The 22,005-nt window shown below is 41.0% G+C and overlaps 1 protein-coding gene across 3 annotated transcripts in view; it reads left to right on the top strand.

Annotated features, from left to right (window-relative positions):
• pak1 (p21 protein (Cdc42/Rac)-activated kinase 1) overlaps nucleotides 1–15,255 on the top strand; it is a 326,605-nt gene extending 311,350 nt beyond the window's left edge. For all 3 annotated transcript variants that reach the window (XM_072262611.1, XM_072262613.1, XM_072262610.1), the window contains 3 exons: nucleotides 5,274–5,470; nucleotides 7,965–8,102; nucleotides 13,995–15,255. In XM_072262611.1, coding sequence (XP_072118712.1) covers nucleotides 5,274–5,470; nucleotides 7,965–8,102; nucleotides 13,995–14,081 — 422 coding nt within the window. In that variant the 3' untranslated portion in view covers nucleotides 14,082–15,255. The remainder of the gene's footprint in view (nucleotides 1–5,273; nucleotides 5,471–7,964; nucleotides 8,103–13,994) is intronic.
• Nucleotides 15,256–22,005: the final 6,750 nt, after the last annotated feature.

Genomic DNA, 22,005 nt, shown 5'->3' with positions numbered 1-22,005 from the left:
TTCAGCCCGAGACTCATTCCACCGAGATCCAACACAGAGCGTCATGGGAGGTCATTCCTGCCTGTGGCCATCAAACTTTACAACTCCTCCCTTGGAGGGTCAGACACCCTGAGCCAATAGGCTGGTCCTGGACTTATTTCCTGGCATAATTTACATATTACTATTTAACTATTTATGGTTCTATTAATATTTAATTATTTATGGTGCAACTGTAACGAAAACCAATTTCCCCCAGGATCAATAAATGACTATGAGTAAGTTAAAAGGATGATACAACGTCATGGGCTGAAGGGCCTGTACTTGCTATGTTCTGCAGTTGCTTGGAGAGTGAGTCCTGAAAGGAAATCGTTGCTGGAGGCTGAATGAAAGACCAGCTTTAAACAGTGATGAACTTGACAACATTGTGGGCCAAAGGGCCAGTACTGTGCTGTAATGTTCTATAGGATGTTTCTATGAAACGAGGTTGATGAGATTGTTCTGAGAGCTGTGATATTCATCCAGCTGAATGACCTGCCTGTGTCATAAGAAGTATGAGAATTTGGAGCATGAATGGTGCTGTGGTCTCCAAATATAATCTCATGTCTGGTTGGGAGCAATGGAGGGACCGTGTTCAGCTTCTAAAAACAAAACACTTCATAAATATAGCAAGTGATCTATTGAGTGTCAGTGACGAGCTATAAATTTTCACCTATTTTAAGGGGTGGCAGCCCTCATTTTATTTTCTGTTTTATTTTTAGTTCACCAAGCTCAGGCCTGCCTTAATATTGCATAGCAGGATAGAAGCACAATCAGGATGTTATCACTGACGTACAGTGCCTATAAAAAGTATTCACTTGTACCCATCTCCTGACTTCTGCTTTCAATAACCTTTTTGCGGAGTTGCTTGGAGTGTTCTTTTGTCTTCGTGGTGTAGTTTTCACTGGGATACTGACTCACCTGCAATTGTGTTAAAGTCGATTCTGAATAAAACTTGGGAGAGCAACTTCCTATAGTTACCTCAGTTTATTGCGCACCCTCCTGCAGGAGTTTGAGACCCAGTTGTCAGAGGGAAGGCGCGTAAGTACTGCCACCATCCGATAAGTGGGCCCACTCTCTCCGGTTACAGCCGTATGTTTATACATAGTAGCCTCATACATTACTGTTGCAAGATGTCATTTGAACTGGTACGCCCACCAAGTCTGTTGGTGTGAAACTTAGTTACAGATAAGAGAGTCTGCCAGATCCAGGCTTAATTACAGATGGAAGTGCTGTCCAGTCCTTATCAGTTATTCCCTTTGCTAGGCCCTGACTTAATTACAGATGGATGTTCCTTCCTGTCCTTATCGGTGAGCACTCCCTCCCCTGCTCAAATGAGGGTACAATGTTATCAAATTCTCAGTGTGTCTCTGCAAGCTGGGGAGAACTGGTAATGAGCATGTCTTAGCTGGCTGCTGAAGGCAGAGTTTACTTCAGTTCAAAAAATTCCTATTCAGTCCCAATTATTCTTTTATCAGAAGTTACATTGGTTCAAATTATTTTTTTATATCCCCAATTCCTCAATTGGACCTTACAGATACAGGGGTATTTTTACCACAATCAATTCAAACACCTTGACGGCACACAGGTGATCTCCATTTAACTAATTATGTGACTTCTAAAACGAATTGGCTGCACCAGTGTTGGTGTGTCATGTTAAAGGGGATGAATACTTACGCAATCAATTATTTTGTGTTTTATATTTGTAATTAATTTAGATCACTTTGTAGAGATCTGTTTTCACTTTGACACAAGAGTCTTTTTCTGTTGATTAGTGTCAAAGAAGCCAAATTAAATCCACTGTGATTCAATGTTGTAAAACAATAAAACATGAAAACTTTTGAGGGGGGTGGGGTGAGTGAATACTTTTTATAGGCATTGCATGTTGTAAAATTTATTATTTTGTGGCAGTAGAAATGTGCAATACATAAATGCTATAAATTATAATAGGAAATGTAAATTAAAAATTTTAATTAAATGTTTCGTGCAAAAAGAGAGCAAAAATGCTGAGGTAGTTTTCATGGGTTGGTTTAGAAATCTGATGGTGAATTGATACAAGCTGTCCCTAAAATATTGAGTGTGTGTCTTCAAGCTCCTGTACTTCCTCCCTGATGGTAGAGGTAAGGGAGGAGGTACATCCTGGGTGATAAGGGTCCTTAATGATGGATACCACCTTTTTGAGGCATTCACTTTTGAAGATGTCCTCGATGCTGGTGAGGCTGATGTCCACGATGGAGAAGAGCAAAGGATGCAGATGATCCAGTTTTCCTGCCCATTCACCAACGTTAACAGGGCTACATTTCCTGGGGGATAGACTTATAGAGAGAAAGATGTCAATAGAGTACACGGACAAAATTAAAAGGAGACACAAGAGATGGCAGACATTGGAATCTGGAACAACAATCAATCAGCTGGAGGACTTCGGCGTATGGAGCAGCATCTGCAGGAGAAAAGGATCTGCAGGTCAACGTGGGGCAGCACAGCAGTGTAACGGCTAGCGTAGTCGCTTTACAATGCCACCAATCGGGGTTCTGTTTGACTGAAGTGTGACTCCACTCTCATCACTGTGGTTGACTGTTAACTGCTTGGGAAATACATGTTGGGAATTGTTTGATTCTTGATACAGTTTGTAAGGTAAAATGATACCTTCATTAAGTCGAAGAGCCTGCAACAACTATTTTGTTATTCATACAAACACACAGACTCTTAATGATTTGCATGTCAATGCAATTTTCTTTTTATTTGCATACAGCATGCTCTAGATTTTAATTTCTTTATCACATTAAAACATTCAGTGAAATGCATCATTTGCAATATATTTTAATCTTGAATCTTATATGCACTGTTGTTTGATTTTTAAATTTCTGCATCATGTGCTATGTAAGGACAGGAAAGTTCCTGGGCATTGAGAACTATTAAGCCTTTATAGCAGGAGTTTTTAACTTTTTTTTAATGTCATGGATGACTTTGGCAGTCCAGTGAAGCTTATGGGTACCTTCTCAGAAAAATATATTTAAATGTATAAAGTAAAATACATAGGATGACAAAAGAAATTATACTGAAATAGTTATCAAAATATTAAAATAACAAATTTGTGATATAGTAATATATGCTTTATTAACACATTAAATAGCAAGGCTATACATTTAAAATATAGGCGTTAAAATTAAATTTTATTTGTTAAAGACGTATCAGTGTGAATGCTTGAATAAGAACATTAAGCTGTAGTGTGGTCTTTGACAAACGAACACTCATGTCCCAATCTATTATGATTTTTGTGTTTTGTTTTAATGGTTACAAGTGTAGACCATCCTGATTCGCAAAGATTTGTTGTTCCAAATGATCAAGGAGTTCATTTTTGGCTAGAATAGTCACCTCCAAAACCATTTCCCCCCGAGCCTCTGCCTAATGTAAATCAATGTAATAACATCTGTTGGAAACCCTCAGAAGGTGAGACAACTTTTGCAGAAATAGAAACAGTTAAATGTTTCTGGTCAGAGATATTTCATCAGATTCCTGAAAGAGAAATAGAAAGCACAGCAAATTATAAACATGAGATTCTGTAGATACTGGAAATCCAGAGCAACACGCACAAAATATTGGAGGAACTCAGCAGGTCAGGCAGCATCTATGGAGAGGAATAACTAGTTGATATTTTGGGTTGAGACATCTTCCAGCATTTTGTGTTAATAAGGATTGGTTTAAGCTGCAGATGTGGGCAATATAAAATTCTCATCTCTCTCAGCACTGATGCTGGGCCTCATCCCAGAGGATGATTTGCACCCCTTGACTCCACTGAGTCCTTCCTACGTTCTGTTTTTAGTCTAGTCTCCAGTATTTACAGTCTGTCATCTAAGATTGACATTTTAATCCCTTTCTCAGTTCTAACAAAGAGTCTCTCACCTGTGCGTTTCCAGAATTTTTGTTGCGAGTTCAGATTTCCATCATCTGCGTGGGATTTTGTTTATTCTTCATGAGGAAATGATGTGCACGGAAACATCTGATGCTCAGAGGCCTCAATATGAAACCCATTGCTTAATTGACAAACATTGATGTCAGCAGAGGTATAAACCAGGGTTGGGTCAGTTCCTATCTATAATATATAAAAATGCCATCTGTAAATTTGCTAATGACACATCTATTGCTGGCAGAATTTCCAGTAGTGATCAGGAGATAGACCAGCTGGTTGAGTGGTGGTGCAACAACAACCTTACACTACAACGTCTGTAAGACCGAGGAATTGACTGTAGACTTCAGGGAGGGAAAGTCGAGGACACATGCACCAGTCCTCATTGAGGGATCAGTGGTGGAAATGGTGAGCATAAGCAGTTTCAAGTTCTTGGGTGTTAGCTTCTAGATAGATAGATAGATAGATATACTTTATTGATCCCGAGGGAAATTAGGTTACGTTACAGTTGCACCAACCAAGAACAGAGTACAAACATAGCAATACAAAAACCACAAACAATCAAATAGTAATATGTAAACCATGCCATCCTCTGATTTATCCTGGGTCTAACATATTCATACAATTACAAGGAGGACACAGGAATGGCTGTGTTCCATTAAGAGTTTGAGGAGATTTGGTATGACACCAAAGACTCTTGCAAATTTCTACACTTAAATTTCGGGGGAGCATTCTAACTGGCTGCTTCACTGTCTGGTATGGAGGGATCACTGCACATGATTGGAAAAAGCTGCAGAGGGTTGCAAACTCGAACCAGTTCCATCATGGGCCATGCCGCCCCAGAAATGATGACATCTTCCAAAGGCGATGCCTCCAAAAAGCAGCATCCATCATTAAGGACCCCCATAAAGCAAACATGCTCTCTTCTCATTGCTACATTGTGAGGAGTGACAGAAGCTTGAAGACAGACACTGAACATTTTAGGAACAGCTCTTCCCCCCTGCCATTAGATTTCTGAATAGACAATGAACCAACCCATAAACAGTACCTCACTTTGTTTTTCATGTGGCTCTTTTTGCGTTTTAATTAGTCACATTGGGTGTAATTGGGCAGCGCAGGCTCATTGGGCCGAAAGGGCCTCTTACCGTGCTGTATCTTTAAATAAAGAAAAATAAAAGGTAAATGAACTAATCAAAATCTGAGACAATTTCATGGTACCGGCAATATTATTAGCTTGTACATGGTTTATTCCATGAGTTTCACATAATCAAGGAATTTCATGCACACTGGTGTGTAAACTAATCTGAATCTGACAAACCATGCTAGACCAATCTGTTCCTTTTCTCCTCAGCTGACTTCGGCTTCTGCGCTCAGATTACGCCCGAGCAGAGCAAACGAAGCACAATGGTGGGCACTCCCTACTGGATGGCGCCTGAAGTGGTGACGAGAAAAGCATATGGCCCCAAGGTCGACATTTGGTCGTTGGGAATCATGGCGATTGAAATGATTGAGGGAGAACCTCCATACCTGAATGAGAACCCTCTGCGGGTAAGCTTCGATCTGCTCTCCTGATTTTATTGATAGAGGTGTTGGCGGAACCCAACCTTGGCATGCCTGGGTGATGAGGCCCCGAAGTAAATTTGTTATCAAAGTACATATATGTCACCATACGCTACCTTCAGATTTGTATTCTTTCAAGCATTCACAGTAAAACAAAGAAATACGATAGAATCAGTGAAAAGGACACATAAATAAAAACCGACAGCCAATGTGCAAAAGAGGACAATGTGTGCAGATACAAAAAAAGATAAAAATTCAAGATTGTTTAATGTCATTTCCTGTACACAAGTGTAAATAATTGTTACTCCAGATCCGATGAAGCACAAAAATAAACACAATAAGATAAAGAACACAATAGATAGAAATACATAAGAATGCTTATATACATGGGTTGAATGCGTGTTCATAAAATGACACTAGGCACAGGAGTGTCTACGTAGGGAACTGACAGGAAATGGTAATGTGGTGGTGGGGGGTGTGGAGGGGTTGATTGGCTGTATTGCATGGGGAAAGTAACTTTTTGAATCTCACCATCCTGGATGGATGCTCACTGATGGGAGTGGGACAAACATTCCTCAGCAGGGTAGCAAATAAGTACTATTGAGAACACAAGTTGTAGAGTCCTTGAAAGTGTTTCTATAGGTTGTGGAGTCAGTTCAGTGTTGAGATGAGTGAAGTTCTCCACGCTGGTTCAGGAGCCTGATGGTTCTAGGGTAATAACTGTTCCTGAACCTGGTGGGGTGGGACCCAAGGCTTCTGGACCTCCTTCCCGACGACAGCAGTGAGAAGAGAGCACGGCTGATGGATGCTGCTCTCTTGTGGCAGCGCTCTTATAGATGTGTTCAGTGGTGGGGAAGGATTTTCCTGTGATGGACTGGGTTGTATCCATCACTTTGTGATAGAGGTATTGCTGAACTCAACCTTGCCGTGCCATGGTGACGAGGCTTAATTGTACCGATGTTCTGGTGACACCTTTGTCCGATGTTAAACCTATCCTAATGCTGCCTTGGGAGGTTTCCTGAGCCCAGCTCACTGCTGCTGTTTACCACTGTGTGATAGGTAATCACAGTAATAGACTTGATATGTCTCCAACAAGCCTTAACGATTGTATGCCATCCCTACCAGAACCCTAATACTCATCCCTGACATCTTTGAGATTGGTAGGGATCTACTTTCTTTCCCAGAGATAATAGTTTTGCCTCCCGAGTCAATGTATTAAAGACTGGAGCTCTGCTACAAATCTGGGATAATGATAGAGACGTGCAGTACTACAGAACAGGAACAGGCCTTTTGACTCCCCGTTGGCAAGCTAGAGTGAGCTCGGACTTTTTCCTTTTGAACGAAGGAGGATGAGAGAGGACTTGATCGAGGTGTACGGGATGATAAGAGGCATAGATCGAGTGGATAGTCAGAGACTTATTCCCAGGGCAGAAGTGCTAATATGAGGGGGCATAATTTTAATGTGATTAGAGGAAAGTATGGGGGAATGTCAGAGGTAAGTTTTTTCTTTACAGAGTTAGGTAGGTGGAACATGCTGCCAAGGGTGGTGGTAGAAGCTGATGCATTAGGGAGATTCAAGAAACTTAGATAGGCACATGGATGATGGAAAAATGGAGAGCTTTGTTGGGAGGAAAAGATTAGATTGCTCTTGTAGAACATTAAAAGGTTGGCAAAACATCATGGGCCAAAGGGCCTATATTCTTCTGTACTCTTCTATATAAGAATAGCATGCCTTAAAAGCATTCAAAGACTTTGTTTCCACCATCCTTTGAGGAAGAGTTCTAAGGATTTGTGACCTTCTGTCTTAAGTGCATATTGGCTTTACAAATAGTGACAGCTGGTTATAGATTATTCCACAAGAGGAAATGTCTTCTCCATGTCCGCCCCTCAGGATTTTGTACATGTTAATCATGTCACCTGTCATCCAGTGAGTGGATGCAAGTGAGTGGTCCAGTAGTTTCCTGGAAGACAACCCACTCGTTCGCAGTATTAGACTATTAAACCTCCTTTGAGCTGCTTCCAATGAGGAAACCAATGCTCCATATAGTACTCGAGATCTTTTGCCAGAGGGTGGTGAATCTGTGGAATTGTGGAATTCATTGCCACAGACGGCTGTGGAGGCCAAGTCATTCGGTATGTTTAAAGTAGAGGTTGATGGGTTCTTGATTAGTAAAGGCATCAAAGGTTACGGGGCGAAGGCAGGAGAATGGGGTTGAGAGGGATAATAAATCAGCCATGATGCAATAGCAGAGCAGACTAAAGGGCTGAATGGCCTTATTCTGCTCCTTTGTCTTATGACTTAACATGTATGTACTTTGATAATAAATTTTACTTTGACTTTGAAAAAATTTGTAAAACAAAACAAACAGCAATTTCTCAGTTAAGATCTGAACAAAAACTTGCATGAACTCAATGTTTCTGCTCTTTTACTGGTGAGAATCTACTCAAATAACTGTATTTTTTGGAATCTTATTTTTTTTAGGCATTGTATTTAATAGCAACGAATGGCACTCCGGAATTGCAGAATCCTGAAAAGCTGTCGTCTATATTTAGGGATTTCCTTAATCGCTGCCTCGAGATGGATGTGGAGAAGAGAGGGTCTGCCAAGGAGCTGCTCCAGGTTAGATGAGTCAACATATTTAATATAGGTGCCCAAAATTATTTAAGAGTCACCTCTCCGAAACCATTCCTTCTCATTAAAAACCAGAGAGTAAAGGCACAAGATAATTATAGTATTGTGTGCTGGAGTTGGGATGTTATGTTGAAGTTGTATAAGACATTGGTGAGGCCGAGCTTGGAGTATTGTGTGCAGTTCTGGTCACCTACCGACAGGAACGATTATCAATAAGATTGAAAGAGTGCAGAGGAAATTTACAAGGATGTTCCAAAAACGTGAAGACCTGATTTATAGGGAAAGGTTGAATAGGTTAGGACTTTAATCCCTGGAGAGTAGGAGAGTGAGGGGAGATTTGATAGAGATATACAAAATTATGAGGAGTACAGATAGTTTGAATGCAAGCAGGCTTTTCCACTAAGTTTGGATGAGACTAGAGCTAGAGTTCATAGGTTAAAGTCATAGTCATACTTCATTGATCCCGGGGGAAATTGGTTTTCGTTACAGTTGCACCATAAATAATAAATAGTAATAAAACCATAAATAGTTAAATAGTAATATGTAAGTTATGCCAGGAAATTATGAAATAAGTCCGGGACCAGCCTATTGGCTCAGGCTGTCTGACCCTCCAAGGGAGGATTTGTAAAGTTTGATGGCCACAGGCAGGAATGACTTCCTATGACGCTCTGTGTTGCATCTCGGTGGAATGAGTCTCTGGCTGAATGTACTCCTGTGCCCACCCAATACATTATGTAGTGGATGGGAGACATTGTCCAAGATGGCATGCAACTTGGACAGCATCCTCTTTTCAGACACCACCGTCAGAGAGTCCAGTTCCATCCCCACACCATCACTGGCCTTACGAATGAGTTTGTTGATTCTGTTGGTGTCTGCTACCCTCAGCCTGCTGCCCCAGCACACAACAGCAAACATGATAGCTATTTAAGGGGAACTCCTTCACTCAGAGGGTGTTGATGGCATGGAACGAGCTGCCAGCAGGAGTGGTGGATGCTGGGTTGCATTTCAACATTTAAGAGAAGTTTGGATAAGCACATGGACAGGAGGGGTATGGAGGGCTATGGTCCGGGTACAGGTCAATGGGACTAGGCAGTATAACAGTTCGACCTGGACTAGATGGGCTGAAGGGGATGCTTCTGCACTGTAGCACTGTGGCTCTATAATTTGACAAAAGAACCTTGAAAAAGATATGGCTAATGAAATATTTATTTCTACAAAGAGTTCTGATTTAGTATGTACTGTGAGAAGGGACATTGGAAACAGATTCTGTAGTGACTTTCAGAAGTTAATTATTTATACCCTTGAAGGAAATAATTGTGGGCCTTTGGGGAAGAAGAGCAAACTGGACTAATTGGCTGGAAATTTCAGAGAGTCTGGAATGATGCAATAGGATGAATTGGAACATGGAGAGGACAGAGTCTTCAAAACAGAAAATGCTAAAATTTCTATCTATTTATAGAACGTAGAACAGAACAGACCAAGAACAGGGCCTTTAGGCCATGACAACTTGACAGAGGTGTATAAAATAATAAGGGGCATAGCCAGAGGTATGTTTTTTACACAGAGACCGGTGGGTGTGTGGAATGCCCTGTCAGGGATGGTGGTAGAGGCAGATACATTAATGAAACAAAAAATGGAGGGCTGTTTGAGTGGAGAGGGTTAGGTCAGTCTTGGATTATGTAAAAGTGTCGGCACAACATCATGGACCAAAGGGCCTGTATTGTTCTATGATTGTGTCAACTATTATGCCAAGTTAAACTAAATTGCTTCTGCTTGCTCATGATGCATAGTCCTTCAGTCCTTTCATCTAAAAGCCTCTTAAGTGCCGCTATCATATCTACTTCTATCGCTGTCCCTAGCACCTTCCACTTTTGTGTAAAAACAAAAATACAGGTCGACCTTCACTGTTCTGGCACCATTGGGACCCGAGGAGTGCCGGATTAGTGAAAATGCCGAATTACAGAAGGATCACATTAAGCAATAGCTAACTTCCTCATCATACCTTTAAAATATCGTGTAAATCAGCACAAGTTAGATAATAATGAAACAGAAATATTAAATGAGTAGCAAGTGAAATTTTAATAAAGTTATATACTGTACAGACACAGATAAAATAAAGGATACTGGTAAATGTACAGGAATTAATTTACACAGAACTGTTGAGCACTTCCGCTTCTAAAGTGAGACGTTTAATATACCTTCAGGCAAAGTTACATGTCTGCAAGTGTGGGGTTGTCAGTATCATCAACATCTTCATCTTGAAAAATGAGTGAAGCATCAGGAACTGGTGTTGAAACTGGCACAACAGCTTCTTCACAAACTGTTGATGTTGGTGGCAGCACATCCGGGTGAGCAGAAGTTGATGGCACTGGATTTTGAAGTGTTAGCTCCCCTGTTGCACTTTTTCTAGCAATTTTTTTTGAACATATCTTCCAAGGTAAGCTGTTTCATATATTTTTGTCTCTCTGATTAGCTTATCCTGCAGCATATAAACACTCTTTATTTCTTGCTCAGTTATAAAACATCGTTGCTCTAATCCTTTCAGCGATTCACCAGTCAACTTAATTAGCCTGTCAATAGAAAGTCTCACGTTAAAAACACGTTATCAGCACTTTATCTAGTTCCGAACTTCTTCCGTCTTTCATTGTTTTTCTTACGCACTTCTGTTTCTTTGAGCTACTATCAGCAAAAAAATGTAGCAGTTTTTCTTTGTTTCTTTATATCGTACGCTGTGGAAGAGCCAATGTTGTAACACTCGCACAAGCTTTTCAGCGATACGCTACTGTCCGGTTTTTTCAAGAGTTCAACCTTATCTTTAATGGATAATGTATGGTGTTTTCGCTTCACAGCACGAGGTGCATTTCCTTTACTCACTGGGCCCATAGTTGGAGCTAAAAAAGAGCCAATGATATTAATAAATGCAGGAAAACAAGTAGGAATCGCCTGTCTGTGCGTACAAGAGCGCGCCAACACGTGAACAGATCTAGCGCAACCAAAACAATGTACAGTAGATTGGTATGGTGGCCCGTGAAATTTGAAATAACAGTTGCACGGAAAATTTAAAATCAGTGCCAGATTATCGAAGAAACCGGATTACAGGTAGTCGGATTAGTGGAGGTCAACCTGTTCTTGCCCCACACATCTCCATTAAACTTCCTCTTCTCATCTTAAATGAGAATTTCTACCCTGGAATAAAGATCCTGACTGTATCTATGGCTCTCATAACTTCTAGTCATGCTCTCTTCTCGCTGGTGCCATCAAGAAGGTGATGCAGGAGCATTCGGTCCCATACTACCAGGTTCAATTTAGTATCAGAGAATGTATATAATATACAACCTGAAATTCTTACCCTTTACAGACATTCATGAATAAGGGAAAAAACCCCAAAGATTGAATGACAGAAAACATTGGAACCCCAAAGCCAATGTTTTTCTGTCATTCATTCTTTAGGGTTATTAAATGGAGCCATTGAACCTGGTGGTGTGGGACCCAAGGCTCCTGCACCATCTTCTTGATCCCCGAAGCGAGAGGAGAGCATGGCCTCAGGAACAATTATTACCCTACAACCATCAGGCTCCTTGAATCAAAGGGATAACTTCATACACCTGAACTCTGAACTGATTCCACAACGTATGGAGACATTTTGAAGGACTCCACAATTCATTTTCCGAGCTTGCTTGCTCACTATTTATTTATTTATTTGTTTGTTTATTTATTTATTTATTTACTGTTGTGTTTGCACCGTTCGTCTTTTGCACTGGGTTGTTTGTCAGTCTTTGTAGTTTTTCATTGTATTGTACTTCATTCTTCTACAAGAAAATGAATATGAAGATAGTATAAGGTGGCATATACAGTACGTTTTGATAAATTTACCATGAGCTTTATAATCTTCTATCAGGTCTCCCCTTGACCTCTGACATGGCAGAGAAAGCAAATTTGTTTTCCTCATTCTACTTCATTTTCTCTAATCCAGCCATTATTCTGATAAATCTCTTCTGTGCCCTCTCCAAAACTTCCACAAACTTCCTGTAATGGGACAGCCAGAATTGCACATTATACTCAAGTGTCATCTAACCAAAGGTTATATACAGTACAGCTGCATATTTGGAAGTGGTTTTCCAGTATTGTTTTCTCAAAGCATGCAAGTTGAAATTAGTCTATTCAGAACCTTTATAATAACTCTTCCATTGATTCTTGTTGTGTTAATATTGTTTAAGTTGGCAGTATTCTTGACTATTAAACAGGTGGTTTGGAAACAGGCCAACTTTAGAGAACTTGCAATTGATCCTGTCCGACACTCCCAGTGCAATGTCCCGGGGGGGGGGGGGTTGTGTTGCTAGGGAAGTAATGCACAACAACAAGACCTTAAAACAAGTCCACATTTGCATGTTCCTAAATAAAGGATGTGATGGGACTATTCAAAGAAAAACAGTTCGCCCCAACATTCTGGCCAGTACTTGTATTTAAGAAAGAAAATATTTACAAATTATCTGCCCTTTCACTTGCAGTTCACGAGATCTATTCCTGTGACAGTTCGTCCCTTGTTTCATAAATTATACTTTGGCAATCAGGCCATTGTTGGCAAGGCCAGCATTAGCTGCCCATCCATTAATGTCCTGGAGAAAGTGGCTGAATCACTGAAAGTTCTTCTGGAGAAGATGGGGTGACCAATCTTGAAACAGCATATGAACTTCTGGAGAAGGAGATGGTGATCCATATTCTTGAATTACTGCAAGTCCTTCTGGAGAAGGTGGTGATGATACATCTTGTCGCAACACTGTGGGTCCTTCCAGAGAAGGTGATGGTGATTTGTCATCTTGGATCACAACATCTTCTGGTGAAGGTTTTAGTGGCCCATCTGCTTGCATCATTGCTTATCCATGTGGTGAAGGTGCTCACTATGTAGTTGGACAGACATTTGCAAGATTTGGACCCAGTGATGTGTGAAGGTGTGGTGCTGTATTTCCAAGTCAGGATGGTGTGCAGCTTGAAGACAAACCTGCATTGAGGTTTCACTCCTTGCCCTTCCCATCCCAAACAATGGGGGTCAGGCCGACATCTTTGGGAAAAGAAACTGACATGATTTTTCAGGGTCTGACAAAAGGCCCTTTTTCAAGCATTTTATCTTTTTATTTTAAAGTTTGTATTTAATTAGATGGCATTTATTTTATAAAGACAGTACTCTCGTTACTCTCATTGGAAAGGCAGTAGAGGAGCCTGAAGACCCATGCTCCATTATTCAGTCTTCTTCCCCTCCACCATCAGATCTCTTAAATGGTGCATGAACTCTATCTTGTTATTTCTTCTTTAGCACCGCTTAAAAAAAAAATTATAGTAATTTTGTTTTGCACTGTACTGCTGCCAGTAAACAGGAAATTTCACTTGATTTTAGTCAGTGATAATAAATCTGATTCTGATTTTAGATTTCCAACATCTACAGTTTCTGATCTTATCTGTATGAACAAGACAAGCTTGTCACTGTTTCTTGCTACATGTGACAGTAATACACCAATACCAAGATAAAGTGATAGTGTGTACTGATCATACAGATCAAATCATTGCAAAGCATTGAAGGAGAACAAGATAAAACAGTAGCATAATCAGAATGAAATGTAATGGCCACATAAAGAGTGGTACAGGTAAATGTTAAAGTGCAAGATCATAACAAGATAGATTGTGACAGCAAGAATCCACCTAATTGTCTAAGAGTTTCATTCAAGAGTCTAGTAGTCCAGTAACGTGTTTTTTTAAAAAACCAAACAAACCCAGAATACCTGCACCTTTACTATTGGTAAGCATATTCTTAGCACCTGAGCAGCTGAAAAAAGGTCTAGCCATTAATTAATTTTCATTTCTCTTTTTTTTTCCATGTGGGAACAGCACCAGTTCCTGAAGGTGGCAAAGCCGTTATCCAGCCTGACTCCCCTGATCCTGGCCGCCAAGGACGCTGCCAAGAATAACCGTTAACCCAGCGGTGACGCCCGAACTCTGTTCTCTCCCTGCAAGTGATCCATTGCTGGTCTTCGTCATGCAACCACTCCTGACCCAGAGCCCCTCGAGCTTCCATTTCACAGCCAAGTCACAGGGAAGCGGGGGTGGTGGGGCTGCATTTCCAATGTGCGATGTGACAGTTAATGCATTTTTGAGGGGGGGTGTGGGGGACTTCTTCCCTTAATCTGCAGTGGGTGTAATTACTTCTTCAAAGTACTCATCAGTGGTACAACGTGGTCATGGCACCGTGGAACTGCAGCCTGGGACGGAGAATAAAACCAGGGGTTGGGAACTTTGCCGGTAATAGCAGGGAGAGGATCTTGTGTCCACTAAACAATAATATCCTTTTCAAGCCCAGCCGTGACACACTGGCAGGGTTTTCTTCTCGTACTCCAAAGCAGTGTTTCTTGATTTGGATTGACAGGCAAGTGCTTTCAGTTTTTTTATTCTTTTTCTCTCCCGGTGTTGATATGTTTTCTTTTTCTTTTTGTATCTCTTTTTCCTTCAATCACTTGACTGATGCTGTGATCATGCTGTTCACCCCGGCCTTTGCCTTTAGCTTGGGGCTGTTCTCAAATCACTGAATGTATCGACAGGCTGTTTATTGATTATGTACATGGCGTAGTGATTGAGACTGTAGAAATCAGTTTTAATACACACAGTGCGGCCTGCAATGTAGATTATTTTTGTCAGTGTCCCCATCCCATGAGATGTTTGTTAGTTTTCCAAACATTACTGTCCAGGGCAACTGGTGCAATGTCCTTTGCCTTGGGCAACTTAACATGCTGCTAAATTTTGAGAATGTCTATAGTGTACAAAACTATGGAATTTTAAAAACTATGGGGTTAAAAAAAATAAAAAGGGTGTGTTATAATACTTCTGCAATCGTTTATACATCTTTTGGGAGGAATGAACTGGACAAAGTGACTGGCATTTTTGAGGATTGGCATTGCTCTTAATGGATGCCAGGGTGACTCACAAGCCGAGATTTTTCGAATGTTTCTTTCACTGTTTCGTCCTGAAGCAACAGAGGTACGGAAAGTCAGTGTGACTGAAGAACTGGCTTGCCTCGTCTGGGTTTGTCACTCGCTGTCCCAGTTGTAATATCTTAGTTTTAAAAAGAAATGTAGCAATAAATAAAAGGAAAAGGCGGTGAAGATTATAATTTGTGTCATTTGCTGCTTTCTGCATTCACTTTATTTTCTCCCCCAAATTATAAACCATTGTTGATGTTATCCTTTCATTTCTTAGATCATAAGGCATACGAGCAGAATTAGGCTTGAAACCCCTGTTACAAAGTGACATACACTCAGTGGCCACTTTACTAGGTACAGGAATGGAACCCGCTGTGATCTGCTGTTGTCCACTTCAAGGTTTAATCTGCTGTGCATTCAGAGACACTCTTCTACACACACTGTTGTAACACGTGGTTATGTGAGTTACTGTCACCTTCCTGTCAGCTTGAACCAGTCTGGCCATTCTCCACTGACCTCTTTCATTGACAAGGTGTTTTCACCCACAGAACTACCACTCACTGGATTTTTTTTATTGTTGTTTTGTCCCATTCTCTGTAAGCTCTAGAAACTCTTGTATGTGAAAATCCCAGGAAATCAGCTGTTTTTGAGATACTCAAACCATCCCATCTGGCACCAAAAATCATTCCACAGTCAAAGTCACTTAGGTCACATTTCTTCACCATTCTGATGTTTGGTCTGAACAACAAATGAACCTCTTGGCCATGTCTGCATGCTTTTATGCATTGAGTTGCTGCCACATGATTGACTGATTAGATATTTGCATCCAGGAGCAGGAATACAGGTGTATCTAATGAAATGGCCACTGCATGTAATTCTGTCACAAAGCCAAACACAGTTATGTAGCAGGTTAAATCTTTTACTCTGCTGATTTGCAATGGGGTCTGACTAAAGGGTATGGACATGGCCTGAATCATTCCAAGCAATGACTTGCCAATTTGGGACTTTGGGTGGGGGCATGGGGGGGAGCATCATCTGTTCCCTCTGAGGATTCTAAAAATATGTTGTTACTTTTTAAAGCCAAGCAGTAGCTTCCATTAAGCAGAAATGGATGTGTAGGGAGAGGCTGGTGATAGGTGAAGTTGAAGGTTAGACCAAAATATTTGTTTCGAGACGCAGCGCAGTAACAGGCCCAACGAGCCCTTGTCACCCAATTACACCCATGTGACCAATTAACCAGCTAACTGGTACATCTTTGGACTGTGGGAGGAAACCAGAGCTCACACAACGTAACCTCAATGCTACCATGCAGCCTTGGTACATTTCAGCATGCAAGAATACAGGGTGAAATTCTGAAGTAATGTGGGTCTCTTTTTATATGCATTCTGTTAAATAAAGTTGAATTTCAATTTGATGTGATAAATATGTTGACATGCATAGCTGTAGCTTCTGTCTCCAAGGGATTAGTTAATGAGTCTTCCTCAAATATTAGTCATACTAATGTGAGCTTGCCACGAATCGCAAATCAAAGGGATGATGCATGAAATATTCATTCCTTTTGCAAACGAATTGATCCTTTGCCTTCCTCCACACAGGTTTAAAGGGCACAACCTCCTCCTTCTGAATTTCCTGAATATTTCCTTGAAAGCCAACACATTATCCCAAACACAAGAGATGCTGAAAATCTGAACACACACACACACACACACACACACACCCCCGATAAGATAAGAGAGCAGAATTAGGCCATTCAGCCCATCAAGTCCCCTCTGCCATTTCATCATGGCTGATCCCATTCAACCCCATACACCTGCTCTCACCTTATCCCTTGAAGCTCCAACCAATCAGAAATCTGTCGATAAACTTCTTTAACCCACGGACTTGGACACCACCACAGACTGGCAGAGCATTCCATAGACTGACTACTCTTTAGATAAAAAAAATTCCTCCTTCTAAAAGTTTGCCCCTCAATTTTGAGGTTGTACCCTCTAGTTCTGGATACCCCCATCAGAGGAAACATCCTCTCCACATCCACCCTATCTAGTCCTTTCAACACTTGGTAGGTTTCAATGAGATTCCCCATGGATTCTTCTAAATTCCAGTGAGTACAGGCCCAAAGCTGCCTGATGCTCCTCATATGTCAACCCCTTCATCCCAGACTCATCCTCGTGAACCTGCTCTGGTCTCTCTCCAATCACAAGACATCCTTTCTAAGATGAGGAACCCAAAACTGTTGACAATATTCTGTGTGGCCTGACTGGTGTCTTAAAAAGCTTCAGCATTATCTCCTTGTTTTCATATTCTACTCCCCTTGAAATAAATGCCAACATTATATTTGCTGCCTTTACCACAGAGTCAACCTATGAATTAACCTTCTGGGAGTCTTCCATGAGGACTCCCAAGTCCCTTTGCACCTCTGTTTGAACTTTCTCCCCATTTAGATAATAGTCTGCACCATTGTTCTTTTCACCAAAATGCATTATACATTTCCCAATACTGTATTCCATCTACCACTTTTTTCCCCCATTCTTCCAATTCGTCCTGCTGCAATTGCATTGCTTCCTCAGCACTACCTGCCCTTCCACCTATCTTTGTATTATCGGCAAACTTTGCTACAAAACCATCAACTATCTAAATTATTGACAAACAATGTGAAAAGTAGCGGTCCCAATATTGACCACTGAGGAACACCACTAGTCACTGGGAGACAACCAGAAAAGCCCCTTTAATTCCCACTCGCTGCCTCTTGCCTGATCTTTCCTGCAACAACTTAGGAATTTATCACATCAACCAAGCAGCCTTATGTGATGCACCTTATCAAATGCCTTATGAAAATCTAAGTAAATGATATTCACTGCCTCTCCATTGTCCACCCTGCGTGTTACTTTCTCAAAGAGTTCTAACAGATTTGTGAGGCAAGATTTCTCTTTACAGAAACCATGCTGACTTTGACTTATTTTATCATTAGTCTCCAATACTCCAAAACCTCATCCTTAATAATAGACCCCAACACTTCCCAAGCACTGAGGTTAGGCTAACTGGCCTATAATTTCCTCTCTTTTGTCTTATTCCCTTCTTAAAGAGTGGAGTGACACTTCCAATTTTCCAGTACTCTGGGGCTAGAATCAAGTGATTCTTGTAAGATCATGATCAATGTATTCATTATCTCCTCAGCAACCTCTCTCAGGATTCTGGTCCATCTGATCCAGGTGACTTATCCATCTTAAGACTTCTTAGTTTGCCTAACACTTTTTCCTTTGCAATAACAATGGCACTCACTCCTGCTCCCTGGCACTCATGGACCTCTGGTATACAGCTGGTGTCTTGCACAGTAAAGACTGAAGCAAAGTACTCTAAGTTTATCTGCCATTTCTTTGTCCCCCATTACTACCAGCAGTATTTTCCAATGGTCCAATTATCAACTAATACCCCCCCCCACCCTTTCATTCTTAACTGGAACATATTTCTTAACATATATAACTTCTTAACATATATAACATTCTTAACATATATAACTGGAAAAATTTTTAGTATCTTGCTTTATATTATCAGCTAGTTTGCCCTCACTTCATCTTTTCCCTTAGAACATAGAGTAGTACAACACAGTACAGGCTCTTCGGCCCATAATATTGTACCGACCCTCAAACTCTGCCTCCCATATAAGCCCCCACCTTAAATTCCTCCATATACCCGTCTAGTAGTCTCTTAAACTCTGTAGGCTGCCTCATTATTATTTGAGATTAGGCCAATCAGTGTAGTATCATCAGCAAATTTAATTAGCAGATTGGAGCTGTGAATGGCAACACAGTCATGGATATACAGAGAATAAAGGGGAGGAAAGAGGTGAAGAGTCCCCCACAGATTCAAGTGCAACCCATCCCTTTTGTACCGGCCACACCTGCCCCAGAAGAGATCCCAATGATCCAGAAATCTGAATCCTGCTACAAATCTTCAGCCACGTATTTATCCGCCACCTCATTCTATTCCTATCCTCACTGTCAAGAGACGCAGGCAGCAATGAATAAACAGTCAACGTTTCGGGCCAAAACCCTGCTTGCTATCTGCATGTTCCTGCATCACCGCAGTGACTGTACTGCTTCTTTCCAAGTCCCTGAAGGGAATGAGAGAGGCACTATAAAAATGCAGATTTTCCTCCTCTCCCCACGTTGCGGACAATTCAGATACGGATGCTACTAATTCTCCATGGATTGGAAGATTAAGCCAGAATCATCTTGATTTGTACAACCTGGCCCCGCCGTTATCCTCTGCCATAGGGTAACAAAGAGAAAAAGGTTTCATTTGAGCCAACCATCACCCACCCATCCACAGTAATGCTGTTTTTTTTATTCTCTTTCCCTCCACCCCCCCCCCCATTTTCATCGATTCCCTCCCCCACAAGATTCTGCTACTTCCCAAGATGTGGCAATTTGCAGTAGCTAATTAATCTCCTATCTTCAGAGACACACCTTCCGCCATCTTATTCTGGCTTTGTCCCCTTTCCTTTCCAGTCCTGGTGAAAAGGCTCAGCCTAAAATGTCAGCTGTTTATTCATCTCCATAGATGTTGTCTCACCTGCTCAGTTCCTCCAGCATTTTGTGTATGTTCCTCTGGATTTCCAGCTTCTGGCAGAACCTCCTGTTTTTTCCCCTAGCCTCACCTATCACCTGCTAGTTTGTACTCCTTTCCCTCCCCCACCACCTGAAACTGGCTTCTTCCCCTTTCCTTTCCAGTCCTGATGAAGGGTCTCAGCCCAAAACTTTCACCGCAGACACTGCCCGACCTGCTGAGTTCCTCCCGCATTTTGTGTGTGTTGCTCTGGGTTGCCAGCATCTGCAGGATCTCGTGTTTTTGAAAGTTCAAAATTGGTGTTGTTGAAAACAAATATTACATTTTCTATATATGTTTTCTTTGGCCATATGGCTTCTCTGCTAACTCAATATGTGCTGATTGCATTTCACTTCATCATCGAGAGAATTACTTTAGCAGTGGGATGAAGCTGTTTTCTCTATTTATGCAGTGAGTAATGCCTAACAGAAGTTTACTGCCCACTCCTAGCTGATAAGACAAAATCTTCATAAATTTTATTGACGCACCTTAGGAAGCATCCTGCCTGGAAGCATCAAGAGCTATTCTGCCCATGACCATAAGAAACTACAGAGAAGATACAAAAGCCTGAAGCAAGTACCACCAGGCTCAAGGACAACTTCTTTCCTGTTGTTAGAAGACTATTTACTGGTTTCCTAATACAATAACATGGACACTAGACCTCACCATCTACATTGTTATAATCTTGCACCCTTATTGGCTACCTGCATTGCACTCTCTCTGTAGTTGTTACACTTTATTCTGCATTCTGCTATTACATAGAATGTCAAACAATACAGCACAGGAACAATGTTGTGCTGAAACAATTACATTAGTAATCAAAAGGCTAACTAGTCTGCCTACACAATGTTCATATCTCCATTTTCATTGCATTCATGTGCCTATCTAAACATCTCCGAAAAGCCTCTAATGTTCCAATCTCTACCAGAAAAGTTTGTTCACTATGCGCCCTTCGTATGACGCGGGCGATCATGGTCTCTCCATGACTATGATTGTTCTTGGCAAATTTCTCTACAGAAGTGTTTTGCTGTTGTCTTCTGGCCAATGTCTTTACAAAAACAAAGAAATACTCAAATGGCAAATAGTACAAAGCTAATGTAAAAGCAAAAGAGAGGGCATACAACTTACTGACAAAACAGAGGATTGTCTAAAAACCTACAGAGAGCAACTAAAAGAATCATAATGAGGGAAAAGATGAAACATGAAAGCAAGCTAGCAAACGATATCAAAGTGGATAGTAAAAGCCTTTTCAAGTATGTAAAAAATAAAAGAGAGATGAGAGTGGATATAGGACCACTAGAAAAGGAGGCTGGAGAAATAATAATGGGGGACAAGGAGATAGCAGATGAACTAAATGGTCATCAGTCATTTTGCATCAGTCTTCACTGTGGAAGACACTAGCAGTGTGCCAGATGTTGAAGGGTGCGAGGGAAGAGAAGTGGGTGCAGTTGCTATTACAAGAGAGAAGGTGCTCAAAAAGCTGGAAGACCAAAGGGTACACTAGTCACCCGGAGCAGATGAACTGCGCCCTAGGGTTTTGGGAGGGATAGCAATACAGATTGTGGAGGCATTAGTAATGATCTTAGTGTAGTATTGCACCCATATTGTACTGTCTCAGTACTTTATTTGTATGCCGTAGCACTTACTTTTTATTCGCAGTTATTTTGTAAATAATATTTTTTTTTGCACTTCTGGTCAGATGCTAATTGCATTTCATTGGCTTTGTATCTGTACTTGGCACAATGACAATAAAGTTGAATCTAATCTAAAAATCATTGGACTCTGGCATGCTGACTGGAAATTCCAAATGTCACTCCACTTTTTTAAGAAAGCAGGAAGGCAGCAGAAAGGAAATTATAGATCAGTTAGCCTCACCTCAGAGATTTAGAAGACGTTGGAGTCAATTGTTAAAGGATAAGGTTATGGAGTACTTGGCGACACAGAACAAGCTAGGACAAAGTTAACATGGTTTCCTTAAGGGAAAATCTTTCCTGATGAACCTTTTGGAATTCTTTGAGGAGATTGCAAGTAGGATAGATAAAGGAGATGTAGTGGATGCTGTGTATTTGGACTTTCAAAAGACCTTTGACAAGGTGCCATACATGAAGCTGCTTACCAAGTTAGAAGTCCATGATATTACGGGAAAGTTACTGGCATGGACAGCTTCTTTTTAATGGAACAGAAGGCTTTGTTGCCAAGTTTGCAGTTGAAATGAAGATTGGTGGAGGAGCAGCTAGTGTTGAGGAAACAGGTAGGCTGCATTAGGATTAGACAGATTAGGAGAATGAGCAAAAAAGTGGCAAATGAAATACAATGTTGGA

Source organism: Mobula birostris, chromosome 7 (genome assembly GCF_030028105.1).
Source record: "Mobula birostris isolate sMobBir1 chromosome 7, sMobBir1.hap1, whole genome shotgun sequence".
Lineage (NCBI taxonomy): Eukaryota > Metazoa > Chordata > Chondrichthyes > Myliobatiformes > Myliobatidae > Mobula > Mobula birostris.
Note: the sequence above shows the minus strand (reverse complement) of the source record. Positions and strands in the feature narration are given on the sequence as shown.